The sequence below is a fragment of the Simochromis diagramma genome, unplaced genomic scaffold (assembly GCF_900408965.1).
Source record: "Simochromis diagramma unplaced genomic scaffold, fSimDia1.1 OVJJ01000321.1, whole genome shotgun sequence".
In the NCBI taxonomy this organism is placed as follows: domain Eukaryota; kingdom Metazoa; phylum Chordata; class Actinopteri; order Cichliformes; family Cichlidae; genus Simochromis; species Simochromis diagramma.
The window spans coordinates 14,638,853-14,665,954 of NW_024386772.1; the positions used below are offsets into that span (position 1 = coordinate 14,638,853).

The window sequence follows — 27,102 nt, forward strand, 5'->3', positions numbered from 1 at the left end:
CTTGTTTGTGACGGGTTGGCTCTTAACCCCCTCCAGCACACATTTCAGGGCTCAAACTCGGGAATTAAAGAGTGTAAAATGCGATATTTCGGCGCTTTTGCGCCATTACCTTATATGGCAGGGCAGAGATATATCGTGCCTGTATTTAATAGGCTGTCCGCTGCCGCTCTGCTTAGAGGCTTCGTTTTAACCCTTGTGGTGCTGAATTTTTTTTTGAAGCGAGAAAAGCTTGGGCTTCTTTGGCTTGTTAGTTTCTTTATGGCAGCATCGGCTCATCGCACACAAACGAAATTTGCCGTTTTTGCTGATTACGGTTTGTGGCGATCACAATTTACGCACAAAAACTGTACTTTTGTGCACTAATAAAGTCCATATAAATCAGCTGACTAAACGTGGATGACATTTACAGCCCAGAAAACATGCTCACTGCTCATGTGGTTTATGCCGCTTGATTTAAATTGTCTTTATGTAGACACGGCCAATATTTCAAGATATAAAAGGCTATCGTGGTGTTTTCTGGGGGGATGGGGTCGAATCAGGGGCTGTGGGGGCTGATTCGACTGCTTTAAAGTTGTCACAGGTAGAGTAAAAGCTGCACAGCAACCCCTTTCTCGTTTGTCAAATTAACAGCACTGAGCCCAGAGAACATGGCACTGGTTTGACTATCTGAGCGTGTGTGACCTATATTTGCACAGCGCCGTTAGAAAGCTCCACTGTGCACATCTACAACTGTGCTGATTCACGGAGAGGGATAGCAAACAAAAAGAGAACTTCTACTTTTAAATAACTTAGTCAGCTAGTCTGATGTGGGGTGATGGTCCGAGCTTTGGTGACACTGGGCTCTCGCGTAAAAGGTCAGGGCCCACCTTTGTTCCCGCGCTTATAGACTGGTCTCTTGATAAACCAGTGTTTGCTCCACAGCAGAAAAACAGGTGACTAAACGGAATTTCAGCCCCATCACTCGCAGTATTACACGACTGCTCCGATACTGCTGGAAACAGATCACCTTAACTTCTGCTGGAGTATCGCGCTCATTTTAATTTGCATGACTGATGCAAACGAGTCTGCCTTTTACCTACACCTGTGCGTGAAGTGTAGTTGAATAAAAGTCATTCAGAGTGATTTCAGTGGCTTCACGAGCGTCTCCACTTTTACGTTTGACAGCAAAGCATTACATTAGCACCATTACAGGGGCGGGTTTCGTGCTCGTGACGATAAAGTTGGGATTGATTTGAATTCCCAAACATTCGTCCCGCCGTCCGGTACGCTCGGGATAAAAAAAAAAAAAAAACATTTCTGCAAGGTCCCCCAATCCACACTGCCCCCCTCCCCTCCTGACGTCACACGGCGAGCTGAAGCTATTGCACGAACAGAGCTGCTCGCAGCCGCACTACTGTGAATGTCTGTACGCTCAGTACCAAGACCGTGGAGTGTGCAAAGGAGAGAGAGGGAGAGCGGTGGGGTGGGGGGGATACAGTTGAATTCGGATACAACTGGAAAACTACCAAGCGCGCACAGCACGCACCGAGCGGACGGCACATCGACGGTGCGTAGCCAGCAGTACATCTACTCCCCGTCCGCTTTCGATCAGATTGAGCCGAGAATGGAGCTCCCTGCCGCTGGAGAGCACGTCTTTGCGGTGGAGGGCATCGAAAAGAAGCGCATACGAAAGGTAAAGAGACACGAAGCGTCTTTGTGGGAAAGAAATGGGGGTTAAAAAAAAAAGCGCGGACGATGAAAATGTCGGGTTTAAAAAAATGTTCTTCTTCTCCACCATCACAGGGCAAGATAGAGTACCTGGTCAAGTGGCGAGGCTGGTCTCCCAAGTAAGTCTTACTGCACGCTTTCTAATGCATTTCCAGCGATTCTGCATCGAAACGATGCATTTCAATATTATGTCACAAGATCAAGTGTTGTTACTTAAAAAAACGCAAACCGTGAAGGGCGAGCGTGCACAGTGACTTGTACGCGCGCGCGTGAGTGTGTGTAGAAGCTGGAAGAGCGCGGTCGGTATGCGTTTCAGTGTATCCGCGGATGCCTTCACTAATTTATGCGAGGGAAGGGGGGGCTAGGCACAGCCATGTAATCCCGTTTTAATTATTTCTGCTCTGCCAGCGAATTTTACGAGACAGGAGTGCTAAAATGGCCGACTGCATGTTGGTGCTGGAGAAGCGTTTGGAGAGCTCACACAGACGCTTTCTGTTTGACATTTCCCCCCCTCTGCCAGTGGATGTCCCCATGACTGGTAACCTGCAGCGGGCACTGCGACTTAGCGGGGTTCCTTGCAGATTCGATCATCTTGATTTAATAACAGTAAAAGAAAAAAACAAAGCAGGAACCATTTGTTTTTACATTACACTGGAGATCTGGATACAGCTTTCCTTTCTAACTGCACATTAGTTGTGAAGATGTGGGAGTGTGTGTGTGTGTCATAGGCAAAGCCCTGTGCGCCTGTCAGCTGGGGGTGGAAAAGCTAGGCTGCACGTGCCAGCTTTCTGACAGTTGTTTGCTCCTCTCTGCAGATACAACACATGGGAGCCAGAGGAAAACATCCTTGACCCGCGCCTCCTTGTCGCGTTTCAACACAGGTGAGAGAGACGTGGACTTCGGACGAGGCCGCTCAGCCTCCAGTGCAGCCATGGCCATATAAGGGCATGGGAGGAGGGGCGCGCTAGTAACTCTAGCGCTAACCCCCCCCCTTTTCTCCCTGGGGTAAAAACTCTAGGGATATGATAGTGAGAATTCCTCAATGTGCTAATGGACTGAAGGGATCTGCACGAGGACCTCCATTTTCTCTTTATAAAAATCTATCATAATAAATGTGATTTTTTTTTTTTGTTGTTGTTATTTTTGGCCTGGAGAGCTACAAGGATGGCCATTGGCCAATCTAACAGAGAAAACAGGAGAAGGTGCATTTGCCACAAAATGCATGAAGGACAGCTAAAAGGCAGTGTAATCTGTGCGTGATAATGTTTGACGCGTTAATTTGCTGTGCAGTCAGGAGCCAGAGGATAAGCTGCACTGTGGAGAGTGTGACTAGTGTTCAGGACATGAACACAGCAGGTTTGTTGTGGGTTTCGATGTGAGGAGGGCCACGCTGCTGCCTGATGGGATTCTCCTCACTATTAGTTTGCCAAAAGGCTAGGCTGGCTTCTGCTCAGCATTCAGTTTTGACACATCCTATGAAATTATCTTCATTTTGGACCTTGGATGCTTGTGTTGACAGCCTGCTATCAATCTGGGTTTACCCAGAGGCCCGTAAAACAATCAAGAACGGGTCAATGTCTACCTAAGAGGTGGAGATGTTAGTTCATTCAAACTCTACAGCGCACAAACAACTACATCTTGTCTGGGTTGCTGGACCCATGCAGCCCCTGAGATCTTTTCTCTCTCTGTAGACCAGGAGGCAGCAGCTCATGGGACTGGGTAAAGACATGATGGCTGGGGAAAGGAATTTGCTTTTCTGAAAAGGCTAATTGACACGCAAGCGCTCTTCAACGTTTCCAGTGTACCGCTCTCATATTCCCCCACAGCCTGCTTGCCCGCCTGCCTGGTTCTGTCTGTGTGTGTGTGGCTGTGTGCTGATGGTCATGGAGTGCTGCCTCTGCACTGTGTGTGTGTGTGTGGATTCCTCTCTGCTCCCAGTGGATGGGGGATGGGATTCGACGAGGGAGTCTGTAATTGCCAAATCTTCTGTGAATAGGGGTCACCCCGTTAGTCGCCTTTTTGAAATCATACACATTATAACAGTGTCGACTGTTTATTGTGGCAATCTTCTGGCAGCGCCGATAGTTTGAACATCTGTAGCAACAATAGGCTGGCTTTACTCGCGCCTGGTGACGCCTGTGTACAGCCGGCCTTCGCCCACTGCTGTTATTTATGAGCCAAGTGATGAGTAGAGGTTTATATCAGGGAGCAATATTTCAAAGACCGGGCCTGGTCTAGCCAGTGCAACTACAAAAACACACGTCTGCATCTCCTCCCTCAATAAAAACAGCTCCAGTAGATGTTTGTTATTAATCTGATACTCTTCACCCTGCACTTTCAAAGTGTAGGCGTTGTCTTGCACAAGGCCTGGCATTAGGGTGTATCCCAGATGTACTCCACAATGTAGTATTTATCCCTTTTCATTTGTACCTCATGACCCTAATTAGAGATTGAATGTAAGAAGAGGGAAGGGTGTGCTGTAGGAGGGAGGATGTTTGAGATTCTCCCTGCTTTAGCCTTAATTGAATTTCTTCAGTATAATGAGAATAAGGAATGGACCGATTACCATGGAGAGCTATGCAAATAAGGACCATAATGCTTTGCAGTGGGTCACATGCGGGCATTCATTAGTCCTCTAAATCAAAATTCCACTTTTGACCTTGAATAATTCAAGCGTCAGACCTGTAGGTTTCTAAAGATGTCTGGGAAATGAAGCATTTTATATGTTTATGGGAGGCGGGCATGTTGCATGAGATTTAATGCCATTATTCTTTGTTTTCACAGAGAGAGGCAAGAGCAGCTGATGGGATATCGAAAACGTGGGCCGAAACCAAAACATCTTTTTCTCCAGGTATTGTATGAGTCATCACAACACGGTTTCCGTAGAAACATTTCCACTGAATCTGTCAAAGGCTTAAACAGGAGGGATACTGTCAGGTGTGCTAGAGCTGCTGTCTTGTTATCGTGTGTTGCTTTCTTTCTTTGGTTTTTTTAAGGGGGGGGGGTGCAGGGTGCAGCTGAATTTCACTCCTCACTCATTCTGAAACTGGGTCTTATGCCTGAGGGGTTTTTGTTTCATTGTTTTTTGAACCAAGTGAATCAGTACCAGTGGAAATGTTTTCTTTCATGTTGCCATTTGTTATCCCAAGACGAAAATATATGGTTCAAAGCAGCATTCCGCTTTAATTTCCTCAGCTCAGGCATTTAAAGGCCTGAGCTTACATGACCTGAGCCAAGTGTGATTATATATTTTGAGCGACTCGGAGCTGATTGTTATGGACTGTCACTCCTTAAGAGGCATACCATCCTGCCAGAGTCACACGTGGCCGACAATCTGAGATGGAGCGTGACACGTCAGGTGGCACTTCACTGACCTGAGGTCATAGTCAAATCGTTCGGCTACCGCGTCTCTGACGTCAGCGTGGTCGGCCTGTACTGGCAAAGCAGGAGGGGGCAACATGGTGGGAGGGTGGCGGTGAGCTGAGAGCTCGTTGGATAGTTTTATTCGATCCCTGATAGGTTTTATAATTTTTAATATTAGGTCTTCAAGCAACAAATGTTAGTTTATTATTTTTTATGCCCAACCCATAAAAGAACAAACGGCTTTGTAAATGGACTGGTTCTTATGTAGCGCTTTGCTGCTGTACTTCCACACACACATTCATACTCCAGTGAAAGCATTGGTGAGTAACTTGGGTTTCAGTATACTTCAAACCACCAACCTTCCTATTATTAGATGACCTGCTGCACCTCCTGAGGTACAGTCACCCCTTTGTCAAGCCTGACCACACAATTCTGTTATGACTAATGTCTTAATGAAGCTATCTTAGTGTACTCAGTTCAGTTTTCAGTTTTAAAAAATATGCATGACAAATTCGGTGGAGCAGTTTAGAAAAACTACTACTTCTGAAAACAAATCTTGCACAAGCATTTTGGCTGTTATAAGCACTTCCCTTTAGTGTTGCCAAATAAGCAGAGATTCCATAATAAGGTCGGTATGTTACTTAACCCTAACCCTTCTCTGGTTAAGAGCTTTAATTTTACTTTAAACAATCCCAGAATTTCAGTCAGTTTTCTCACATTTTCTTTATTTTGTTACCGTATTGTGGAGTACAGTGCAAGCTTTGTCTAAATGTGGGTAAATTGCTGAATTGAGTCTCATCTCTTATTAAAGGTGCCCTCGTTTGCCCGAAGATCAAGCATTCCTGCTGGTTTTGAAGAAACATCTCAGGATGCAGAAGGCAACCTGAAGTCTGATCCCATTCAGGCACAGCAGCGCTCCCAGCCTCAGCAATACCAGCTGAACAGCAAGAAGCACCATCAGTACCAGCCCAGCAGCCAGGAGGTCCCCGGTGACCAGCTGGCTAACAACAAGAAGAAGTTCATCTATCAGCTAAACAGCAAGAAGCACCACCACTATGAGCCCGACCCAAATATGTACGACACGCAGGCCTCTAGGCTCAAAGAGGTGGTTAAAGTTCAGGAGGCAGCGAGTAAACCTGCAAATCCAGGCTGGAACTTACCTCTGGCCCTGCAGCAGAAGTGGATCCGTGACAAAGACACAGGCTGCCTGAGCAAAGTCAAGGAGCTGGCCGTGGAAGTGAGGAAACCGGCTGTTAAAGAGGCGGAGAGTGAGCACGCCCTTAAGCCCAATCCCAAGGATGCAACCCTGCCGAGTGCTATTAGCAGCAAAATGAAGATAATCAAGAATAAAAACAAGAACGGACGTATTGTTATTGTCATGAGCAAATATATGGACAGTAACAAGGTTCACGGTGCAAAGGGTAAACACGGGGAATCATCAAGGGAAGACAAACCCCAAAACATGAAGACGTCAGAAAACAACCCAGCACATGCAACCAAATTGGAGGAGCACCTGGAGAACGGTATCCCCAAAGAGATTTGTAATGGAAGTTCCCTCTCTGTAGCGGAGCATCCTATAAAGTGTTCCCCAAAGGACAGGCATTTCTCCAAACCTTCACCAAGCACAGCAGAGGAATACAACACCGAAGTGGCTCGTGGTCAAGCTGATTTACCGGACGATTTACCCTTACAGCTGACCGCTAGCTCTCCTATGACTTCTTGGGCTGTTGACACCAACATTCCAACGCCAACAGCTGTCGACCAGATCCGGATCCCTTCTTTTCCCGCTGACCGCAAGAGAAAGCTCTCCGATCCCGTGGAGGATAGGAGTGTATCCAAAATCTACCTGAGTTCGAGGAGCTTCAGCGTGCCCAGCACTGTGGTCACGCCACCTCAGGATAAACCTATGGACCTCCACTGCAACGGCCCACGCCAGAGCGGTGTATGTACATACGAGGATTTGGGTAGTCAAGAGGAGCCGATGGACCTCAGCTGCCCAAAGACTAAGAAGCAAGCTCAAGCAGAAACGCCGCCGGAGCCAGAGCCTGCTGTCAAAGATGCACCTCCTGTGACAGAGGACACACAGATATCCACAGAGGCATCTAAAGAAGCGCCTGTTAAAAAAACCTCCCCTTTTATGGGAAATATCATCATCACTGACATCACAACAAACAGTCTCACTGTAACCTTCAAGGAATACGTTTCTTTCTAAGAAACTATTGATAAAACGGGACTAGTGTTTACCAATTGGACGATCCTGTTCATATGTGCATATGTTTAAAAAAAAAAAGAAGAAGAAAGAAAGAAAAGAAGAAAAACACCAGAATTTTGTATATATGGAAATTTATAATTTATCATGAAAATTCAATATGTTTCTTATAATGTTTTATACTGTAACTCCTCTCTGTGACGTCATAGCCAAGAAAGTGCCCTCGAGGATTTGAGCGAATACATTCAGGTGGAAATATTCACCGAGAAAAGAAAATAATTTCTGGTTTAAAATCTGTTAATTTGTCATACGGAGCTTGATGGGAAACTTTTGCTGTTGTTTCATACCTGTACCAAACTTATAACCCGAGATGTATGAAGGTTTATACGTCTTTTGTATTAACGGTATCTCTTATTTTGGTCCTGATAGAAGCTAGAGAGGACGTTGTTGAGTATATGCTGATCAAAGATCAATTCGAAAGCACTTAATTACATTTTCCACACGTTTACTTGTGTCATTACTACCAGAGAAACAGCTAGTCTCTTTGATTTTTCTTTGTTTTTTGTGGGGGGTTTTTTAAATCCCAGACAAATACCCTGACACTGAAATGGCCTGTTTTGTTTGCAGCTTGGTTTAAGGATTATGATTGCCCATGAAATGCAAATTTGGAAAGCAGGTGCGTCTGAAAACTGTGTAAACACAGTGGCAACAGTGGGACACACTCAGCTGCAACGACGGCTTTTAAGTGACGTTCCCAGCCTTTTCTTTTCACTGGGATGCTGCAAAAGAAGTCAGCAGCCGGTGCAACCTGCACAATCTGCTAATATATTGCACATTCTCCCACTTAAGAATCATTTTAGGAAAATAAATAAATAACATGTAGACTTTTAAAGGCCCGTTGCACATGAAGAAGATGGTGTCATTTATCAAACGCGTCTTCCCGTCAAGATCACCCCCTCCCTTGATTAGATTGGGGTTTATTACCATACTGCTGATATATTGCTGGAGTTTAAAACACTGCTAGTCTTGTTAGAAGGCTTAACGTCACACTGATTTACAACATTCATCTCATTTTGCTTTCAAAGCTCATCCTATGATCTGAGGAGTACAAGTGAGGACTATTTGTTGTACGAGGAAAAAAGGAAGCTGCCAGGGTCATAAATGAGTATGCTACAGAGATTAAATGTGAGTTACAAGACTGACTTTGTATACTGTTACATGCAATCCGATGAGTGCGAGCTGTTTCGACTATGCTGCTGAGAATTCAAATGTCAAAGCTGTTGGATGTACCCTACATTTGAGTCTAAACGGCTGTCTTATGCACATTTAAAGCCAGTGAGAATGCTAAAAATGCTATAATGTTAAAAATGAAGAGTGCATATTTATTGACACTGAACATGTCGTTCGAGAAGCATTTCCCAGATGTCTGCTGCATCAGAAGTTGCGTGAATCCACTGAAGAGTTTCACCCTTTCGGATGATTTTGAGTCTGTTTGCTACTTCTTCCCGTCCCCTCCTTTCACCTTACTCTGTTCATTCCTTCTTGCACTCATTTCAAAAGTCAAAATGATTGTTATAAAGTATGTTATACCCGGAGTTGGCTGACTTACAGCTGTTGGCGCAGCTTACTGACTGGTATGTTTCACAATAAAGAAAGAGATTTGACCTCTGATGTGTGGCACTGATATCTGCTGGGGGCAAACTGGGAGGGCTGTCAGTTTATACTTTGAACGGGCTTCGTTTTATGGGCTAACGTTTCACGGCCGCCCTTTAGAGTTCCAGTAAAAACCGCCGTGCGTATCAACACTCTCACCCTGCAGTTTGTCTGAAGCCTCCTGGCTCACGCTTGGACAGAATGAAGCGTTAAACTTTAGAAACATTAACTTGGCTGTTAAGCAAAAACAAAATAGGAAAACAGATCATGTTGCATAATCACTAATGACCCTGCACAAAGAGCGCTCTGTATTGGACAACTCCACCGGTCACTTGTATTATTAAAACCTTACCCAAGAATTATTTTTCTATAGCAGCTTGATCCAGAGCAGGAATGTAAACATACAACACTGCTGAAGGAAGGAGGTTATGTAATTCTTAGATTTTATCAAGAAGAGAGTCTTCATGGAGGGTGTTTGGCCTGATGCTGTTTTGCATTGTGCCGTCCAGCACAATGCAGAAAGGAAAGGACGTCAACAATAAGAGGTTTGAAAAAAAAACAAACCTGTCTGCTAGGAGGCTTTATTGTGTTTCCAGCTTGCTGTAAAACAGGTCTGTGTGGCCTGCGGCACAATGACACAGCCAGTTTTTCTGCACTGTCATCATACAGCAAGGGCTGTGCATGCAAAGCGCGAGTGATACTCGAGTGCACGACTTTTGTGAATCATCTCTAAACACTTACCTTTCTTGACACCTTCAAACTCTGTGGGCCTCTTCCAGACTTTATGAAGGCCCGGGGAGCCTGGAGCCAGGTCTGAAACTGTACGGAGAAACAATCTACTCTGTTATAAGAGGATTACAAACTGATTAGAGGCATAACATTTGCATGGTGTGACAAACAGAAAGGCCCGGAGAAATGTGTGAGGTGTATTTTGGTTGTTTCTTTAGTCAAGTCATTGTCTGTCAGTGACAGCTGACTGATCAAAATCAAACAACCATATAAGGAAATGAAGACCTACAAAAGAGGGCCACAATGGTGCTCTATCATTACAGAACGAGTCATGTGAAGTCCTTTAATTACTTTAATAATTAATATATTATTGCCTGGTTTAATTAAAAGTGATCCCGGAGCAAAGTGAACCATTTAACGTCGCTTTCTTCTATTTTTTTATTATTATTATTTGGGGAGGGGGGGGCCAACTAGCTGCCCTGTAATCTTGACATTAATGCCAACTTAGAGTCAGTTTTTAGGAGACCAACTATATCAGTTTCTTGATTTTCAGAGCGAAAAAAAATCAACCTCTTTGATAAACAAATGCATTTTTGGAAGATTGCAGGCACAATAGGTGACGCATATAATGAGGAGGTAATCTGCTGGCATTTTTACAAGAATGAGCTCACTTCCGGTCTAAATGACACTCCCATAAACCTTTATCGAACATTTCTCCTCTAAAACAGGCCATTCCCCCTCCTTCTCTGAGATTTCGTTTTGGAAATGGCCCCTTAATAATCTTGTAATATAGACTTAATTAACCAGACTTTCAGCTAAAGCGGGCAATAGAATATGAGTTACTATTTATTTATGCAGGAATCATTTATTTGTGGATGAACTGGAAATGTATTTGTGGCCATTTTGGGGAGCTGAGGTGACCTGCTGAAGTCTCAAATGCTCGATGAATCCTAACAGGCCCACAGGAAGGTGTGCGGTCGACTGAAACTGGCAAATAAACGCATACTCTGTTTTCAGAGTGGTGAAGCTTAGTCGATATTTTCCTATATCTTATATATTTCATGCAGCTTTTTTCCACCCTGGCTTTTGAAATCTCTCTCGCTCTCTCTCTCTATGCGTGAGGCTCTCTCTACAGGCCTTCCGTGGCTTTGAACCTGTGAGCCAGTCATGCATCAGCAGCTAAAGGAAACTGAAACATGTTTTAACAGGGGAACATATTTATAGACCAAGTGTGATGTTTCACATACCCCCTTTATCATCGTACCCAGCAGCAGCCTGCACACAGTGTCGGTTTCATCTCAGCAGTGCAGCCTCGCAGGAGTGCGCGAGCAGCAGGGATCACTTCTCTAATTTAAATCCCTGCGCGTGGACCGCTGGAGGCCTGCGACACCCCAGAAACGACAGAAATGTGAAGGAATTCAAAATAGAAGCGAAGGCTCTTCATTTTCTCCCTTTTTAAAATTTTCCTTAAGCATCTTTTTTTTTTAAAAAATGGGGCTCATTCCTTTCAAAAGAGCAATTAAAACACAAATAGCCCCCCCGCGCCTTAAAGAAACCTGAAAGAGGTTCTGGTGAGAAATTAGACATGGAGCTGCGGTTGCGTTTGCTGTTGTAGATAATGCTTTCTAATTCAAATCATGCGCTCAAGTCTGATTCAGGCTGCAGGTCAAAGCCACACGGCTTCACATCTTCTCGCTTGTGGGTTTTTTTGTTGTTGTTTTTAAAACATCTGAGCAGCCACCTTGAGCAGAAAATGTCGCCCGGTAAGTAGGACAGCGAGCTGTGCGCAGCAGTTGCCCAGAAACCAGAGAGCCAATAATGTTCTCACAGAGCCAGCTCTGTTTATTCATGTACGGCTGTCGCCATTGCGGCTCCTGCAGACCCACTTTTCACCGACTCGCAGCCAAATATGGAGAGCCGCAGAAGCAGCAACGTGTCTGTATGTGCGGCTGCCTCCTGTCAGCACGCACCAGTCCGCTCTCTGCCTCTGCAGAAGCCGTGTAGGCTGTACAGCCATTCTAGTACCGACAGGAAATGTCGGTCTACAGGCTATGACTATCAAAATGGTGGTTCATATTTCGACGGCAGCCACAACGCATCTTTTGTCCGCTGCGCTCCCGCCTTTGTCTGCTCCACTGCTGGGAAATTTAAAAAAAGAAGAAGAGAAAAAACAGACAGCAGCACAAGTTTATCAGCCAATTATCCACGATCTCAGACGATCGAGAGTAAAGACGGACAAATTGGTGCTGCACCTCTCCTCAGAGCAGACTGAGTGCCTCCTTCCTGATTTCTTTTTTTTTAGAGGGGGAGGGGGGGGGGGGGGGGGGGTAATTTCATTCAGTAGGTCCCAAACATGAGATTAAACGTTTAAGTGATTCACATAAATTCAATTAAATTCAGCATCTGTCCGCCTCTGTCCTCCTGTTTCCAAGAGTTTCACTTGAGGTGTTGTTTGAGGTGCTCATGTGAAAATTCAAGATCAGAGATCAGGGGCGAAATATATACACAAATACATACATATACACATATATATAGAGAGATTTTGCCTCTACAGATAATATTTTTAATCATCTTAAAATTTCATGATCAATCCATCTGTGGACGAAGCAGAGTCTTTAATACAAAACAAATTGCCAATGGACCAAAAACTATCAATCAAAACAAATCAGCAGCGCGCACACAGCCAAACGCAACATCAGCATGAAGGTTTAATGTCAAATAATCCGTGCAGAGACGTACGTAAAGCACGTGCTTTATTTATTCAACTGATACACTCTCGCACTCTGAGCTGGTCGTGCAGCTTTGCCTGTTTGTCATGTCAATAGATAAACTTTAGGAGGAAAAAAGTCGCAGAATCTTGGAACGAAAATTGCGCATTTCAAGCACCGTCCTCGTGTTTTTGCTGTTCAGAGCAACGTGAAATAAACTGCACGGAATACGTTTCAAATCTGGAAACCTTTCTGACTGACAGCAGAAAGACACGCGTGGATGGCCTAACAATTCACTGTGATAAGGACTGTTTAAGAATAAAAACCCACTCATTCAAGAGAAGCCCAAATGCATTATTATTAATATTATTATTTTATCTAATTTTATTTTCATGCATTATTTTAACGAACAGACCTGAGCCCCACAGAAAATACAACTGGAAGGCACAGTCCTGCCCCAGTAATCAATACTCAGAATAAATGTTACAATCGCATTAAAAAATATCAAAGATATTCCAGAAAATGTAATAATAATAATAATAATAATGATGATGATGAGGATGATAATGATGATGATGATGAAGCCAACAATTTCTGCATTTTTTCTGATAATTTCTTTAATAACTGGAAATGATTTTATGTTCTCAATAAGTAATTATTTAAAATTAAATAAATGAATAAATAAATGGCTGATCTGTCCAAGCAGAAAGAAAGCCATTTAAAAAATATTTCATTATTAATATTATTGTTATTATTATTATAGACAGAGTATGTAAGCGTTTGTGTGCATTATTTTAAATAACTCTATAGCAACTCAAAGTTTCAAAGTTCCTGACATGTTGTTTTCTCTCATATCTTCCCAGGATAAACTCTGATAGGATGCTGTGCTGCTTGTGATGTCGCCCATTTAAAATAAATAAATAAATCCCAAACAGATGCATATATATTTTTGCTTTATTCGATTTGTATTTAGCTTACAAGTGAAAGCTAATGGAAGCTGGTTAAATTTCAGCCCATAGTCCAGTAAAATGAGATGTTCCAATTTAATCATTGACTTAATGAAAAATAATTGGTTATTGTGTCGTGCGGACTCTTTTAACGATTTATAAAAATTCTTCAGGGAGCGAGAAAGGGAGATGTTCGGGCCGAAAAAGAGGGGACCCAAGCCTGAGACGTTTCTTTTAAAGGTGAGTGTTTATTGTATTTATTTCTGGGTATTCCGTTTTATTCGCTTGTCTTTCCGAGGCGTGGCTTCATGTGCACACAGGCTGAACCATTTCAGTGATGTGTGCACTCCTATAAACTTTGATGCCACTGCTGTGGTTTCACTTTTTTGAAAACAATATTAAGTTTAAAAAAATGTCTCCAAAGATCTCTTTTCTCAAGGGTTTCTGGTCATGCAATGTTGGACAAAGAACTTTACATGACTTTACATGTGAATATTAACAGTATTTTCATTCTTACAGCCTTTCATTCCCTTTAAATCACAGAAACTTTAGGTCAAGGCCTCTAAAACTTTACATTTGCTCAAGAGACTTAAGATTTTCATTTCTGGGAAACTTTTCGTCACAAATGTAATTGTTTGTTTTTTTCTTCTCTTCTCTCTTTTTTTTTTTTTTTTTTTGCTTCCTCAGGCCAAAGCCAAAGAAAAGACGTATGAGGGCCAGGGAGGGTTTGCGCACCGTGGTTCCCACAATCTTCCCGCCCAGCGCGGTCAACAGAGGGGAAAGTGTCCACATTCGCCCACCAGAGTCGGAGAGAAGACCCAGAACAACTCCAGCAGCTGCTCAGCAGTTCCCCAAAAAGAGAGGACGCAAACCCAAAATGCACATGCATTATGATAAAGACGACGGCAGCAGCTCAGCAGAGCCGGACCCCAAACGTAGCAAGTTCACGAAGGAGCCCACGTCTCACCACAGCCGACGCCCGCATCATCACGGGAAGACGTCAGATCACTGCCTCATGCAGCTGACCAAGAGGTTTCAGGAGGAAACCACGATAACACCCAAATCCCACAGCGAGCAGAAACATTTGGGGGGCGCGGGCTTCTCTTACCCGTGCGCATTAGCTTCGGATTTGCGCAAAAGCGAGCAGGGGAGGCACAGGATTCACTGTTTGAGCATGAAGCGGCCTGCCGCGAACGAGAACTCTCTGCCCCGGGAACAAGCTTCACCTTCACACACCGATTCCATCCACGAATCCTCCGAGCACCCAGCCTCATCCTGGACCCCCTGTTTCGCTCACCTGGACACTGTGACCGTAACCGATGTCACCTTGAACTTCCTGACAGTCACCGTCAGAGAGAGCAGCACGGACAAAGGCTTCTTCAAAGATAAAAGATGAGTATTTCATGTAGTTCAGAGGAGGCCAATACCTGCCAAGAAGGTAACTGTGTAACACGCTACTAACAAACAGGCCTACTGTAATACTATATTTTTTCTATGTAACTTTCAAACGTGTACATACCGATATTTAATACGCTGCTGATGAAATTAAAATCAAACTGAAGTTTAAGGAGTGTTGTTGTTGCTGTTGTTGCTCTTTGACTGTCCGCCCGCTCTCACTATTTGTTTTTGCACTGTTTGTTTATATTTGCAGAGTTTCTGTAGAGTTATCTGATCGCGGTCTTTGTGGAACAATCTTTGCTGGCTAAAATTCATTCAGCTGGAACATTCTTTGACAGCGATGCCAAATACGATTTCTCGCTGGCTGACAGGTGGTTTTGTTTGAATTGTGATGAAGTTTTGTACGTGATTCAGCCCAATTTCTAGATTTAGCTTTGCACCATCCTTCAACAAAACACCGCGATTTTAATTAAGATCAGAGGTCAATGTAATTGTTTTTTTCTTAATTAGTTTGCCCATACAGTACTCTGTTTATAGTAACCATTGTCCTTGATGTAAATATGTAAGAAAAACATTGTGTATGTTTCTGCTCTGTGTCCTGTTTACTGTTTGTTTGTATATGTGTCTTTCTGGCTGCTGTTACAACCAAATTTCCCCTTGTGGGACAGTTAAAGGATTATTCGATTCTATTCTATACTAATTGGTGGGAGTGTATTATTATCCAAAAATAATGTAAATATAATGTGTAATGTTTTATCATTCCTGACAAAGAGGAAATGCACAGATTCATATTTAGAAGTGTCTCCAGAAAATTGTTTATCGTGACTTTATATTTTGCGTCAAGTCCTGATCTTAAAACGCTTATTTAAACATGTGAAAGCTGACAAAGTCTTTGTAAGCACTGACCTGTATGGGCGTGGAAAATGTTGTTGGCAGATAAAATCTGATTATCGTTTAAATTTAACAATTTTGATTGGAAATTTCACTTGGACAGTTTTTTCTCCTCAAAGTTTCAAAGTCCCTGACATGTTGTTTCCTCTCACATCTTCCCAGGATAAACTCTGACAGGATGCTGCTGCTTGTGCGTTAATTTGCAGAACTTAAAATTAAAGCGTAAATTTGCTCTTCATACTCTTTAGATCTTCTTGTAACAATCGTTTCCATAACTGTTGCCATTGAAATAGCAAATTAAAACAAACCGACTTTGTTTCATGTGCCAGAGATTTCTCTTCTGCCATAAAGATTTACACCAGTAGGTCCCGGAATTGCCGCTAAAAACAGACAATTTTAAAATTCGTATTTTGAAATAATATTTCTATTATCCTAATTATGTAATCTGAACCATGCTGGCTGAATTATGGACACAGACAGTGAAGGTGTTTCAAGGACGGAGCAATGGGAACAAGTGGGAACAACCTTCTTTAGAGACTCGGCGTGTGAACACGACACTGCTTACATCTAACATTAAATTATGTTTTTATAATAAACAGGTCATTTAAAAAATTATTTAGATCTGTAGATCAGTTAAAACAGTAACCCGGGGTTACTCAGTACAAGCTTGATACGGTTTCATTTAATACATTTGCATCTGCATGTCATTATTATCATAATAATTATTAGCCTGTTATTTTAGCGCTGAATAGTTCATGCTTCTGCTTTTTATAGACTTATATTTTGTGGATTTTTTACACCTTTATTTGAGCTTTTTAAGTATACAATCTTTCATTAAATAAAGGAGTTAGTCTTCCATCTTTGTTCGCGTTTCTTCTTTATTCTAGTGAAATTCAGCGTTTTCTTCTCGCCGTTTAGAGGAGGGCTCTTTGTACCCCCCTCATGGACCTCTGGGGGGGTCAGTAGACCCGCTCCGAGACCCTCTGACTTTGCTTAGTCCACTGTGCCAGACATTCCTGTACAGCAGCCAGAGCACAAGACTCCGCCCCTTCACTCAGAAATCCGGAGCACGTAGCAACAACTGAGCCAATGCGCTCCGCCACGATCCGTCCTACCGACCGCGGCGCCTGGCAACAGAAAAAGACGTGATGACGTCCTCCCCAGATTGCGTATTATGGGATGTGCGGAATTAAACAACCCGAAGAGGACGAGGGGAAGCCAAAAATAATAAAAAACACAGAAATAAACGAGGTGCATGGTGAACCATGGAGCTCTCGGCTGTCGGTGAGAGCGTCTTCGCAGCCGAGTCCATCATTAAACGGCGAATCAGACGGGTATTCGCTGTTTTTTTTTTTCCTCCACCCGCAGGCTGTGTCTCTGCGTCTCTAACGCAAACATGTGCGTTTGCAGTGTCGACATGTAGACATTTGATAACCTGACTCTGTTGTGGGTCTGTTTTTGCAGGGTCGTTGGGAATATCTCGTGAAATGGAAGGGTTGGTCTCAGAAGTGAGTATAATAACCGAAGCTGTGAAGGACAGCGCTCCATCCTGGCCGCTCGCACAACTGCACCATCACACAGTGTGGCGTTACTCAGCTTTGTGGATGTGTGGTTTGTTTTTAAAAAATAAAATAAAATGCATTTCACGCACTCGGTGTACGGCGGTGCCGTGTGCCGTGCGCCTGCTGGCTCGTGTGCACCTGGCAGGTGTTTGAACACATCTCGCTTTCAGCCCGCTGAGATGTGTTGAAGTCTACACTAGCTTTAGCAATGGCTGAGTTCACCATGCGTCACTGTCCTGCTACGTAGTCTGTAATTGCAGAGCGAGCAAAGCGAGATTGCTTTGATAAAAGTGTCAGGAGCGCGTGTTTTTGCGCATTGACAAATGACCGTTTCTCAGTGTGTGTCTGTGTGTCGCCAAACACCTCTCCTCTCGGTTGTTGTGACGTAGGTACAGCACTTGGGAGCCGGAGGAAAACATTCTGGATGCACGTCTCTTCTCTGCCTTCGAAGAGAGGTGAGGGTTTGACAGTGAAACAAGTAGGCCTCTCTCTCCCTCTCCTTGCAGAATCGAGTTGGCACCGCGCATTTTGCACCTCAAAAGTGTCACTTTAAATAAAACATTTAGTCTGGGTTTAAATCTATGAGCCCCACATCCCCATTCCTGACAGGAAAGTGTCAGCAGAGCCACTTTAAGTAGCTGCAAGATGTGATGTCGCCCATTTAAAATAAATAAATAAATCCCAAACAGATGCATATATATTTTTGCTTTATTCGATTTGTATTTAGCTTACAAGTGAAAGCTAATGAAAGCTGGTTAAATTTCAGCCCATAGTCCAGTAAAATGAGATGTTCCAATTTAATCATTGACTTAATGAAAAATAATTGGTTATTGTGTCGTGCGGACTCTTTTAACAATTTATAAAAATTCTTCAGGGAGCGAGAAAGGGAGATGTTCGGGCCGAAAAAGAGGGGACCCAAGCCTGAGACGTTTCTTTTAAAGGTGAGTGTTTATTGTATTTATTTCTGGGTATTCCGTTTTATTCGCTTGTCTTTCCGAGGCGTGGCTTCATGTGCACACAGGCTGAACCATTTCAGTGATGTGTGCACTCCTATAAACTTTGATGCCACTGCTGTGGTTTCATTTTATTTGAAAACAATTGTAAGTTTAAAAAAAGATCTGCAAAGATCTCTTTTCTCAAGGGTTTCTGGTCATGTAATGTTGGACAAAGAACTTTACATGACTTTACATGTGAATATTAACAGTATTTTCATTCTTACAGCCTTGCATTCCCTTTAAATCACAGAAACTTTAGGTCAAGGCCTCTAAAACTTTACATTTGCTCAAGAGACTTAAAATTTTCAATTCTGGGAAACTTTTCGTCACAAATGTAATTGGGGTTTTTTATCTCCTCTTTTTTTTTGCTTCCCCAGGCCAAAGCCAAAGCCAAAGAAAAGACGTATGAATTTAGAAGAGAGGCTCCCAGAGGGATCCAGGTTTCCTATCCCATCCCGGAGCCTATCATAACACCGAGGGCCAGGGAGGGTTTGCGCACCGTGGTTCCCACAATCTTCCCGCCCAGCGCGGTCAACAGAGGGGAAAGTGTCCACATTCGCCCACCAGAGTCGGAGAGAAGGCCCAGAACAACTCCATCAGCTGCTCAGCAGTTCCCCAAAAAGAGAGGACGCAAACCCAAAATGCACATGCATTATGATAAAGACGACGGCAGCAGCTCAGCAGAGCCGGACCCCAAACGTAGCAAGTTCACGAAGGAGCCCACGTCTCACCACAGCCGACGCCCGCATCATCACGGGGAGACATCAGATCACTGCCTCATGCAGCTGACCAAGAGGTTTCAGGAGGAAACCACGATAACACCCAAATCCCACAGCGAGCAGAGACATTTGGGGGGCGCGGGCTTCTCTTACCCGTGCGCATTAGCTTCGGATTTGCGCAAAAGCGAGCAGGGGAGGCACAGGATTCACTGTTTGAGCATGAAGGGGCCTGCAGCGAACGAGAACTCTCTGCCCCGTGAACAAGCTTCACCTTCACACACCGATTCCATCCACGAATCCTCCGAGCACCCAGCCTCATCCTGGACCCCCTGTTTCGCTCACCTGGACACTGTGACCGTAACCGATGTCACCTTGAACTTCCTGACAGTCACCGTCAGAGAGAGCAGCACGGACAAAGGCTTCTTCAAAGATAAAAGATGAGTATTTCATGTAGTTCAGAGGAGGCCAATACCTGCCAAGGGGGTAACTGTGTAACACGCTACTAACAAACAGGCCTACTGTAATACTATATTTTTTCTATGTAACTTTCAAACGTGTACATACCGATATTTAATACGCTGCTGATGAAATTAAAATCAAACTGAAGTTTAAGGAGTGTTGTTGTTGCTGTTGTTGCTCTTTGACTGTCCGCCCGCTCTCACTATTTGTTTTTGCACTGTTTACACAAACTCTGCAAGTATAAACAGAGTTATCTGATCGCGGTCTTTGTGGAACTATTCCACAATCTTTGCTGGCTAAAATTCATTCAGCTGGAACATTCTTTGACAGCGATGCCAAATACGATTTCTCGCTGGCTGACAGGTGGTTTTGTTTGAATTGTGATGAAGTTTTGTACGTGATTCAGCCCAAATTCTAGCTTTAGGTTTGCACCATCCTGCGTTCAACAAAACACCGCGATTTTAATTAAGATCAGAGGTTATTGTAATTGGGTTTTTTTTAAATTAATTTGCCCATATTAATTCGTGGGAGTGTATTATTATCCAAAAATAATATAAATATAATGTGTAATGTTTTATCATTCCTGACAAAGAGGAAATGCACAGATTCATATTTAGAAGTGTCTCCAGAAAATTGTTTATCGTGACTTTATATTTTGCGTCAAGTCCTGATCTTAAAACGCTTATTTAAACATGTGAAAGCTGACAAAGTCTTTGTAAGCACTGACCTGTATGGGCGTGGAAAACGTTGTTGGCAGATAAAATCTGATTATCGTTTAAAAATAAACATTTTGATTGGAAATTTTGTCAAGGCAGCCAAACGGCGGAGCTCAAGTTCCCAAAAACTTCACTTCATACTGTGAAGGCCTGAGGTCACGCCGAAGAAATCATGGACTTCATTATTAGTTTTTACATTTAATTCAATAGAAAAAAAAAATAGAAAAGGGTTTTAACTCGAGAGTAAAAAAAATGAACTGTGGAGCTTTAAAACCTAAGACCAAAAAAAAAAAAATTTAAAAGAAAAATCAAAGTTATAATCTTTGAATCTGCTTCTTTCTTTTTTGTAATTAATTATCTCAGTAGATGAGATCGCGTTTACGTTATGGAGACAGAGAGGCCTTAACGCCACTGTCAGTCAGGCAGTGAGTGTTAGCGTTAACAGTTTGAATTTATTTAGTCAAATAAATAAAGAAATAAAACGCAGTAAATGACACACATCTGTAATTAGTTTGAGTGATTTGTGGTTTGGACATAAAGCCTGCAGACATGACCACAGACACCGTGACCCCGTGCCCCGAATGCACATGAGCGATGAATACATTTCATTAAAAGTTAAATAAAAAAAATACAAAATGCACGAATTTAAAGCGATGGATTGATCGTGTAGATATTGTAGTTTTTATATTATTATTAATGATATGCAGCACCTTGGTTCATTTGGCCTCCGGATCCAGTCTGCACTGTAAGAGGTCACGCTTCACACAAAAAGCCTCCATTCATTTTTTTTGTTTGTTTGTTTTGTTAGCTTTGTCTCTCTGTGAGCCGATCCTGGAAATTGACTCTTGCTTTTTTTCTTTTTTAATTTGTTTGTTTATTTTTAACCTCTGTAACGTTTTCTAATGTTGAACTGAAGCTGGAAACAAGGTCATATCTAAATGGGAAACGGAAGTGCGGCGAACACTTCTATAATCGTATTTAAAATAACAGAAAAAGAACTTCACAATTTTAAAAAAGCGTATAGTAAACAGGGACTAAAAACTACCAAGTCTATTTTCACACTTGTAATGTCGGGTATGATTTGATTCCTCCATATTTGCGGCTTCTCCAGCAGCTGAGGCGACATCTGATGGGGGGACTGTCCCTGTGACTGCTTCTACTCATTGTCAAAATCCCCTCCTGTCAGGGCGTTTTCGACAAACACGAAGCGCCAGCTCTCGGATCAGTTACGTTACTGTTACGTTCCGCACACGTCCACGAGATGTCGCTACCAGCGGGACCTTAAAGGGATGCCAACCTACTTAAACACAAAGACCCCGCAGGTTAAAAATCCAGAAGAGCTCCTCAGTGGATGCATTTTTGATGACAACTCAGTGACTCACTCCACTCTGTACCCAGCTGCAGAATTAGAGGCAGGAGGGGAACAGCCTGCTCCTGCACTCGCTCTCTTTTGCAGAAGAAGCCCGCAGCAGGCTTTACTTTGCCTTCCAGATGTGGGGAGACCTTGCGGTGCATCATCCCGCCACTAGATGAAGCTCAAGTTCGGATGCATTGCATGTTTCCCTCCTCCTTTGCCTGCTCTTTCTGTTTGTAGATGGCCTGCCTCTAAAAGAATGTCTATACAGAGATCAGGCTTCTCTTAACGCAGTCGGGGATTTGAAATCAGACGTTTTTCCCTCCCAGGAACTGTAACTTTTTTTGAAAATGAAAGCAATTTTATGGCAAGCAACATTTTTGAATGTTGAATGAATCAGATACAAAATACAACTTAAGAACTCCAGTAAAACTTAAATAATACACCCTGAACACTTCAGGAGTGAATGAATTACAGTGCAGAAAAGCGCAAAGATGTTAACAGATGGCTGAGGGCCTTCAAACCGATTGTGTCTTTATAGAGCAAAGACAAAGAGCTGGCCGGCAGTACCGAACAACTGGATCGCTCCTAATTAGAGGTTGACAAAGAGAGGGGAGAGTGTGCTAACTGCTGTGTAGAGAGAGAGAGAGAGAGAAAGAGAGAGAGAGAGAGAGAGCACAGGAGCGATGCCCCCCCCCCCGCACCAGTCCCCAGAGAGCAGCAGCAGAAAGCCCTCACTCTGTTTATTCACTGACAAACTCTCCAGCCATGCACTGCTACCAGCCTCTCTGGGGTTTTCTATCTTTGTGTGGGTGAGATGTTGCCAAATCTGATTATTTTGACGTGTTTTCTGGCTCTCCGCTGTGCAGCTGATTTGTGTAACTGGACTGGAAGGTAAGAACTGTGATTTCAGATGGGATTTTTCTTTTCTTTAAACGATTTTTTGAAAACACTGAGTGCAATGTTGCTCCTCGGGTAAAGATTGGGGAGAAGCTTTGATACTTGTCTTATGTAACTTATATTTTTTCAAACCGTTCGCTTTGTAGAACATTTACAATCCGTTAAGAGAATTAAAATAGGAGGCTTGGTAGATGAAATAACATTAATGAATAATTCATATTTAAATCTGCGGATCTGATGGTCGGAATTTATGAACAGACTTTTTAAATTTAATGCAGAAGGGATAAACAAATAAGTTGGAATCTGGTCCATTTGAGTTTTTTGTTAGATTAATATGGTTGAATAATTTATTAAGGATCGAACCATTTAGTTTTTATTAGTAGTGATGACATCCATGCAGTGCCAGGCAGTATTTGATTTGGCATTTCCCTCCGAATCCAGCGGTTTTGCAGCTGGCGTGGATTCCAGGATTGTACTCCAGGTGCGATTACGCTGTACAAAGGGCTCGGTGAGGTGGGTCTACCCGGGTCAGGCCCTCAGAGTGGTCCTCGAGCCCAATCTGTCCTCCGCCCGGCACACCTCCATCTGCATCAAACCGTCTCCCTCCTTCGGCGGAGCCAGCGTGTTCATTGAGCGTGCCGGGCAGCTGGAGCTGCTGGTGACGGACAGCGGGCGGCCGGAGTATCAGGTGTTCTGCTTCCGGGCAGACGGACCTCACAAGCCCGTAATCTACCTCCAGGCCAGCCCTCAGAGTGATGGACCGCGGAACAGACGCACGGTGGGCTTCAAATACGAGCTGCTCACCAACAGGAGTGCTGCTGCGCCAAACCTCGGCCCCAGCGGGCTGGAGAGTGAGTAGTAATCTTTTGGTTCGAGGAGATTGAACCTAAATCAAAATTTGGCTTTAGGTCCCATTCTGATAAAGCACCATTTATAAAGGTGTACGTTATGAACGTATTAATATTTCTTATTTGCTAAAGCAAAATCATTTCAGTCAGTCCCGCAGTATTAATGTAAAGGCTCTGCTTTAAAGTCACGTTTGCATTTAATAATTTTTAATGATATAAGTATTAGCAATAAATGAGTAAATAAATGTTTTTTATATATGTAACATTTGATGTGATATCCATTTGACTACTGAGCTGAAATTACATTAATATTTCATCTCACTATTATCATTTATTTTTGTATTTCTATTTTCCGCAATTATTTTATGTGAGCCATTAGATAAGTAGGAAGGAAGGCTCTTCTTTTCGCCGATAGATCAGAAATTAGGCCACACTCATTTCTTGTGGGGGTTTGAATTAAAAATCATAATATTTCTCTCCAAACTGTAACAGTAGCGCAGTAGTATTTAAGGAACTATAACAAGACTCTGCTTAGGCACAGCAGTTATGTATGGAGTCATACTGGAGTCGCCCCTCCTCACGGTTCATTTATAACCATCGACTTTTTAAGTTGTCTTGTTCTGAAAAGCTGCTTTGACTGACTGGATCATATCACATTTCCTACTTTGTTCTTATGGTTACCAAATAATTTATGAGCTTTAGTCAGTAGCTTAAATATTCAAAAGTTATACTCGTTATAAAGGGTGTCCATTTAAAAGTGGCACTAAAACTTTTCTCATGGTTTCAGAGGTATGTACTGCTATAGTGACTTCAAACAGCAGATTTGGATCTTCGAGGGAGACTTGCCTACCAGTCATAATTCCCAATTTGAAAAAAAAAGTGGTTATTGAATTATAGTCTTGCCTTGTGGACTGCAGCATGCAGCTGCTGGTCAGTCTAGTTGTCTGGTTTCCATCAAGGGACAAAGCAGATGGGACTGAGCAGACTGCATAGTGGCTGGAGGGCACCGGGCCAAGGGCCTGAATTGAGACTGCAAATACTTTGCAGATTCCACAAATGCCTTATCATTGTGCTTGTCTGTTTATTAGCATTTATCCATGTGTGCGGGCTGGTTTCAGTGTGGTGATGTCATTCTGTGCCTATAATAGACAGCTGCAGGTTTATCTTTTCTGTATTGCCAGTCTGGCGGAGTGTTTGACTCCTGCAGGCTCCTGCATTGGCACGGGGTCATTCAATTAGGTAGATACAAAAGGAGTCAAACGTGGGGTCAAGACTAGCGTGGGTTTTTGATCTGGAGGTGGTGCGATGGGCAGAGGCTAGAAGCAGCATTCCTCTGGCCAAGCCATGGTTTCTTCAGTGTGTGATGTGAGAAGGGGGATGAATGGAGCCGGTATGTGGGTCAGATTTTAGGTCAGTGAAGTGTTGGCGAGGAGAAGTGACACCTTTCTGTCAGTCACTGTCAGCTATAGAGCTTTGAATCATGACGGTTAGGAGAGAAAAGAGAGCTAAGCAGGCCGAGCGAGGACGTGATTGACAGAGAGAAGTGGGTAAGGCGAGAAACAACATAGCAGAACAAGCGGAAGATTACTCGATGCAGGTCTTCAGCTGTGATAGTCGCAAAGCTGCCCAGCAAAGAGCACATTTCTAATTTTGTGAAATGATTTTCTCCACCCACAGCATCCTGTCGACCCTGCAATGACACAGAACTTCTCATGGCTATCTGCAGCAGCGACTTTGGTGGGTATCTTACTCAGCAAGATGACAAGATGACGCGTCTCTTGCTATTGTTCTTGTTCCCTCTGGCTTTTCCTGCAGCTGCATCATTGAATTTATCTTAATGACTCAGCAACAGTAAGATTTTCCTTGAAATATAATCTTGTACATCACGCCACCGTCTAAAGGATCTCCTTTCTCCTGACTCCCTCCCCTCTTCCTGAACTGGTCAAAGCAGATGGCTGCCTTTCCCTGAACCTGGTTCTGCTGGAGGTTTCTTCCTGTTAAAAGGGAGTTTTTCCTTCCTATTGTCACCAATGCTTTCTAGGGAATTGCTGAGCTTTTTCTCTCTATTATTATAGGGTCATTATCTTACAATATAAAATGCCTTTATGTGACTGTTGTTGTTGTGATTTGGCTCTATATAAACAAAATTTAATTGAATTACAGCTGAATGCACTCTCCACCTGGCAACACTTAAAAACCCATCTCATGTTAGGCTGCATAATGGGACAACAGCAGTGCAGACAAACTCAAACAGATGTTGATGATCTGCTGAGTGAGGCTGTGACATTTTTGTCTGTGCTTTTGTTTGTTCATTTTAAAGGGAGACTAAACTCTACTTGAGTAGTTCTTCATATGTCCCAGTTCAAAAATAGTCCTCTGTCTTGTTACACTTAACCTTTGTTTAGCCCCCATCAAGCCAGCTTTTTCCCCTAATTAAGTGACCACTTTATCTGAAACATCCACTGGATGCGGCGTAAACACGTAGTTCTGCTTTCCTGTCTTTTTCAGTTGTTCGAGGCTACATCAAAAAGGTCACCCATGACTCTCGGCGTCAAATGTCCTCAGTGGAGGTATCAGCGCTGAGGGTGTACTGGCAGCGCAGTGGAGTGTTTGAGCAACATCTGGATCCACTGGTGTCATGTCAGTCCTGGCGTGGACACATCCACACACTCCTGCAGTGCCACGTCAAGCCCGGAGACGGAGAGTTTCTTTTCACTGGGTCGGAACACTTTGGGGAAGCTTGGTTAGGGTGTGCCCCGCGATACAAAGACTTCCTGTCTGTCTACCACAATGCCCGAACGGCACGCCAGAATTCCTGCGACTTTCCTTTAGACTGAGGAGGTGTGTGTGTGTGCGCGAGTCATCTTAGCAATACTGAGCTGAGAAGTCTAACCACCTCTGCACTGGCGCACTTCAGATCCTTGCTGTCACGTTCCACCAAGGTGGCACCAGCAGGGAAAAGCCGCTGAAATGCTGGTGATAAAAACTAATTTGGAGGAGGAGAATAGAGTTAACCAGCAGGGCCTCCTGCACTGCAGCTCAGAGAGGGCCGGCCTTTGTCTCTCTTCCATCAATGCCCTCAGTCCTGGGAGAATAAGGAGGGGTTGAGTTGCTGCTCTCTTTTTGTGCCTCTCCCTGCATTAACTGTTGTTCATTTTGCTGCCTCTCTGTGACAATTGCCCTATGAACTGAGGCAGGAGGGTGGATTGAAGCACAGCCATATATTATTGTCAGTTTGTTTTACTGAATAGGAGTGTACATATATACGACGTTTTATCACTTACAGCATTGTGAAATCATCTGTTTTGTGTTTACTCCTGTCTGCTGGATCCTGCACGAGGCAGTTCTTTTCTTTCTGATTCAGGATCGCAGTGCAGCGATCTTTTTTCTTGCAGCTGGAGATGTTTGCCGTAGATATTTTACTTTATTTCCTTTCTTTTTTTTCGGTTGGAGAGTGGATGAAATCTAGAAACAACTGAGACTCCGGATTGTTGAGCTTTAAATAAATCAAATATGTCTACACGTCTCCGTCGCTCTCATGTGCTCATTTTGCCATTTTAAAATAAATAAAATAAAGACTGTTATTCAGAAGAATGTTTTTTTGTAACAGATAAATCAACATTTCATTATTTACACAATCAATCCACAGATGGGTTTTTTTTACACACTCTTTTAAACAGTTTGCACAGATGTTGTGGTCAGCTCATAACTGTGTCTGATGAAGTGTTGAGAAGTGCAATGAGCTCATGATCAATGAATAAAACAGACATTTCATGAGGCCCTCTGTTTAGACAGAATATGCTTTGGCCTCTTAAAAGGTGCCTTTGTGACGGCTTAAATGACTTCCCACCCACTTTCTCATTGCATGCAGCATATTCTGTTTTATATATATATATATATATATATATATATATATATATATATATATATATATATCGGTCTGC

General features: G+C 43.2%; 3 protein-coding genes across 4 annotated transcripts; all 3 read left to right on the plus strand.

Annotated features, from left to right (window-relative positions):
• The first annotated feature begins 1,341 nt into the window (after window positions 1-1,341).
• cbx4 (chromobox homolog 4 (Pc class homolog, Drosophila)) lies at window positions 1,342-8,950 on the plus strand. The gene is made up of 5 exons (XM_040051254.1): window positions 1,342-1,672; window positions 1,783-1,826; window positions 2,523-2,588; window positions 4,492-4,558; window positions 5,882-8,950. The coding sequence occupies exons 1-5, from the start codon at window positions 1,400-1,402 to the stop codon at window positions 7,280-7,282; spliced, it is 1,851 nt and encodes a 616-aa protein (XP_039907188.1). The 5' UTR covers window positions 1,342-1,399; the 3' UTR covers window positions 7,283-8,950.
• Window positions 8,951-16,462: 7,512 nt separating this feature from the next.
• Window positions 16,463-19,493, plus strand: cbx8a (chromobox homolog 8a (Pc class homolog, Drosophila)). Of its 2 annotated transcripts, none has more exons than XM_040051272.1 (5): window positions 16,463-16,939; window positions 17,070-17,113; window positions 17,557-17,622; window positions 18,042-18,108; window positions 18,546-19,493. In XM_040051272.1, the coding sequence occupies exons 1-5, from the start codon at window positions 16,871-16,873 to the stop codon at window positions 19,320-19,322; spliced, it is 1,023 nt and encodes a 340-aa protein (XP_039907206.1). In that variant the 5' UTR covers window positions 16,463-16,870; the 3' UTR covers window positions 19,323-19,493. The 2 variants fall into 2 exon arrangements, with proteins under 2 accessions (XP_039907206.1, XP_039907197.1); XM_040051263.1 differs by having other exon boundaries at window positions 16,469-16,939; window positions 18,540-19,493.
• Window positions 19,494-19,609: 116 nt separating this feature from the next.
• On the plus strand, window positions 19,610-26,720 carry LOC120746063 (meteorin-like protein). Its single transcript, XM_040051286.1, has 4 exons — window positions 19,610-22,304; window positions 22,752-23,161; window positions 24,836-24,895; window positions 25,667-26,720. Exons 1-4 carry the CDS (start codon window positions 22,228-22,230, stop codon window positions 25,993-25,995), a joined length of 876 nt encoding a protein of 291 aa, XP_039907220.1. The 5' UTR covers window positions 19,610-22,227; the 3' UTR covers window positions 25,996-26,720.
• Window positions 26,721-27,102: the final 382 nt, after the last annotated feature.

Bases quoted from the DNA above. Each gene is read 5' to 3' on its own strand.
- cbx4 (XM_040051254.1), top strand. From the start codon at position 1,400: ATGTCTGTACGCTCAGTACCAAGACCGTGGAGTGTGCAAAGGAGAGAG. The intron at 1,673-1,782 runs GTAAAGAGACAC...CCACCATCACAG, and splicing joins AAAAGAAGCGCATACGAAAG to GGCAAGATAGAGTACCTGGT. The intron at 1,827-2,522 runs GTAAGTCTTACT...TCCTCTCTGCAG, and splicing joins TGGCGAGGCTGGTCTCCCAA to ATACAACACATGGGAGCCAG.
- cbx8a (XM_040051263.1), top strand. From the start codon at position 16,871: ATGGAGCTCTCGGCTGTCGGTGAGAGCGTCTTCGCAGCCGAGTCCATC. The intron at 17,114-17,556 runs GTGAGTATAATA...GTTGTGACGTAG, and splicing joins TGGAAGGGTTGGTCTCAGAA to GTACAGCACTTGGGAGCCGG. The intron at 18,109-18,539 runs GTGAGTGTTTAT...TTGCTTCCCCAG, and splicing joins CTGAGACGTTTCTTTTAAAG to GCCAAAGCCAAAGCCAAAGA.
- LOC120746063 (XM_040051286.1), top strand. From the start codon at position 22,228: ATGTTGCCAAATCTGATTATTTTGACGTGTTTTCTGGCTCTCCGCTGT. The intron at 22,305-22,751 runs GTAAGAACTGTG...CTCCGAATCCAG, and splicing joins TTGTGTAACTGGACTGGAAG to CGGTTTTGCAGCTGGCGTGG. The intron at 24,896-25,666 runs GTGGGTATCTTA...TGTCTTTTTCAG, and splicing joins TATCTGCAGCAGCGACTTTG to TTGTTCGAGGCTACATCAAA.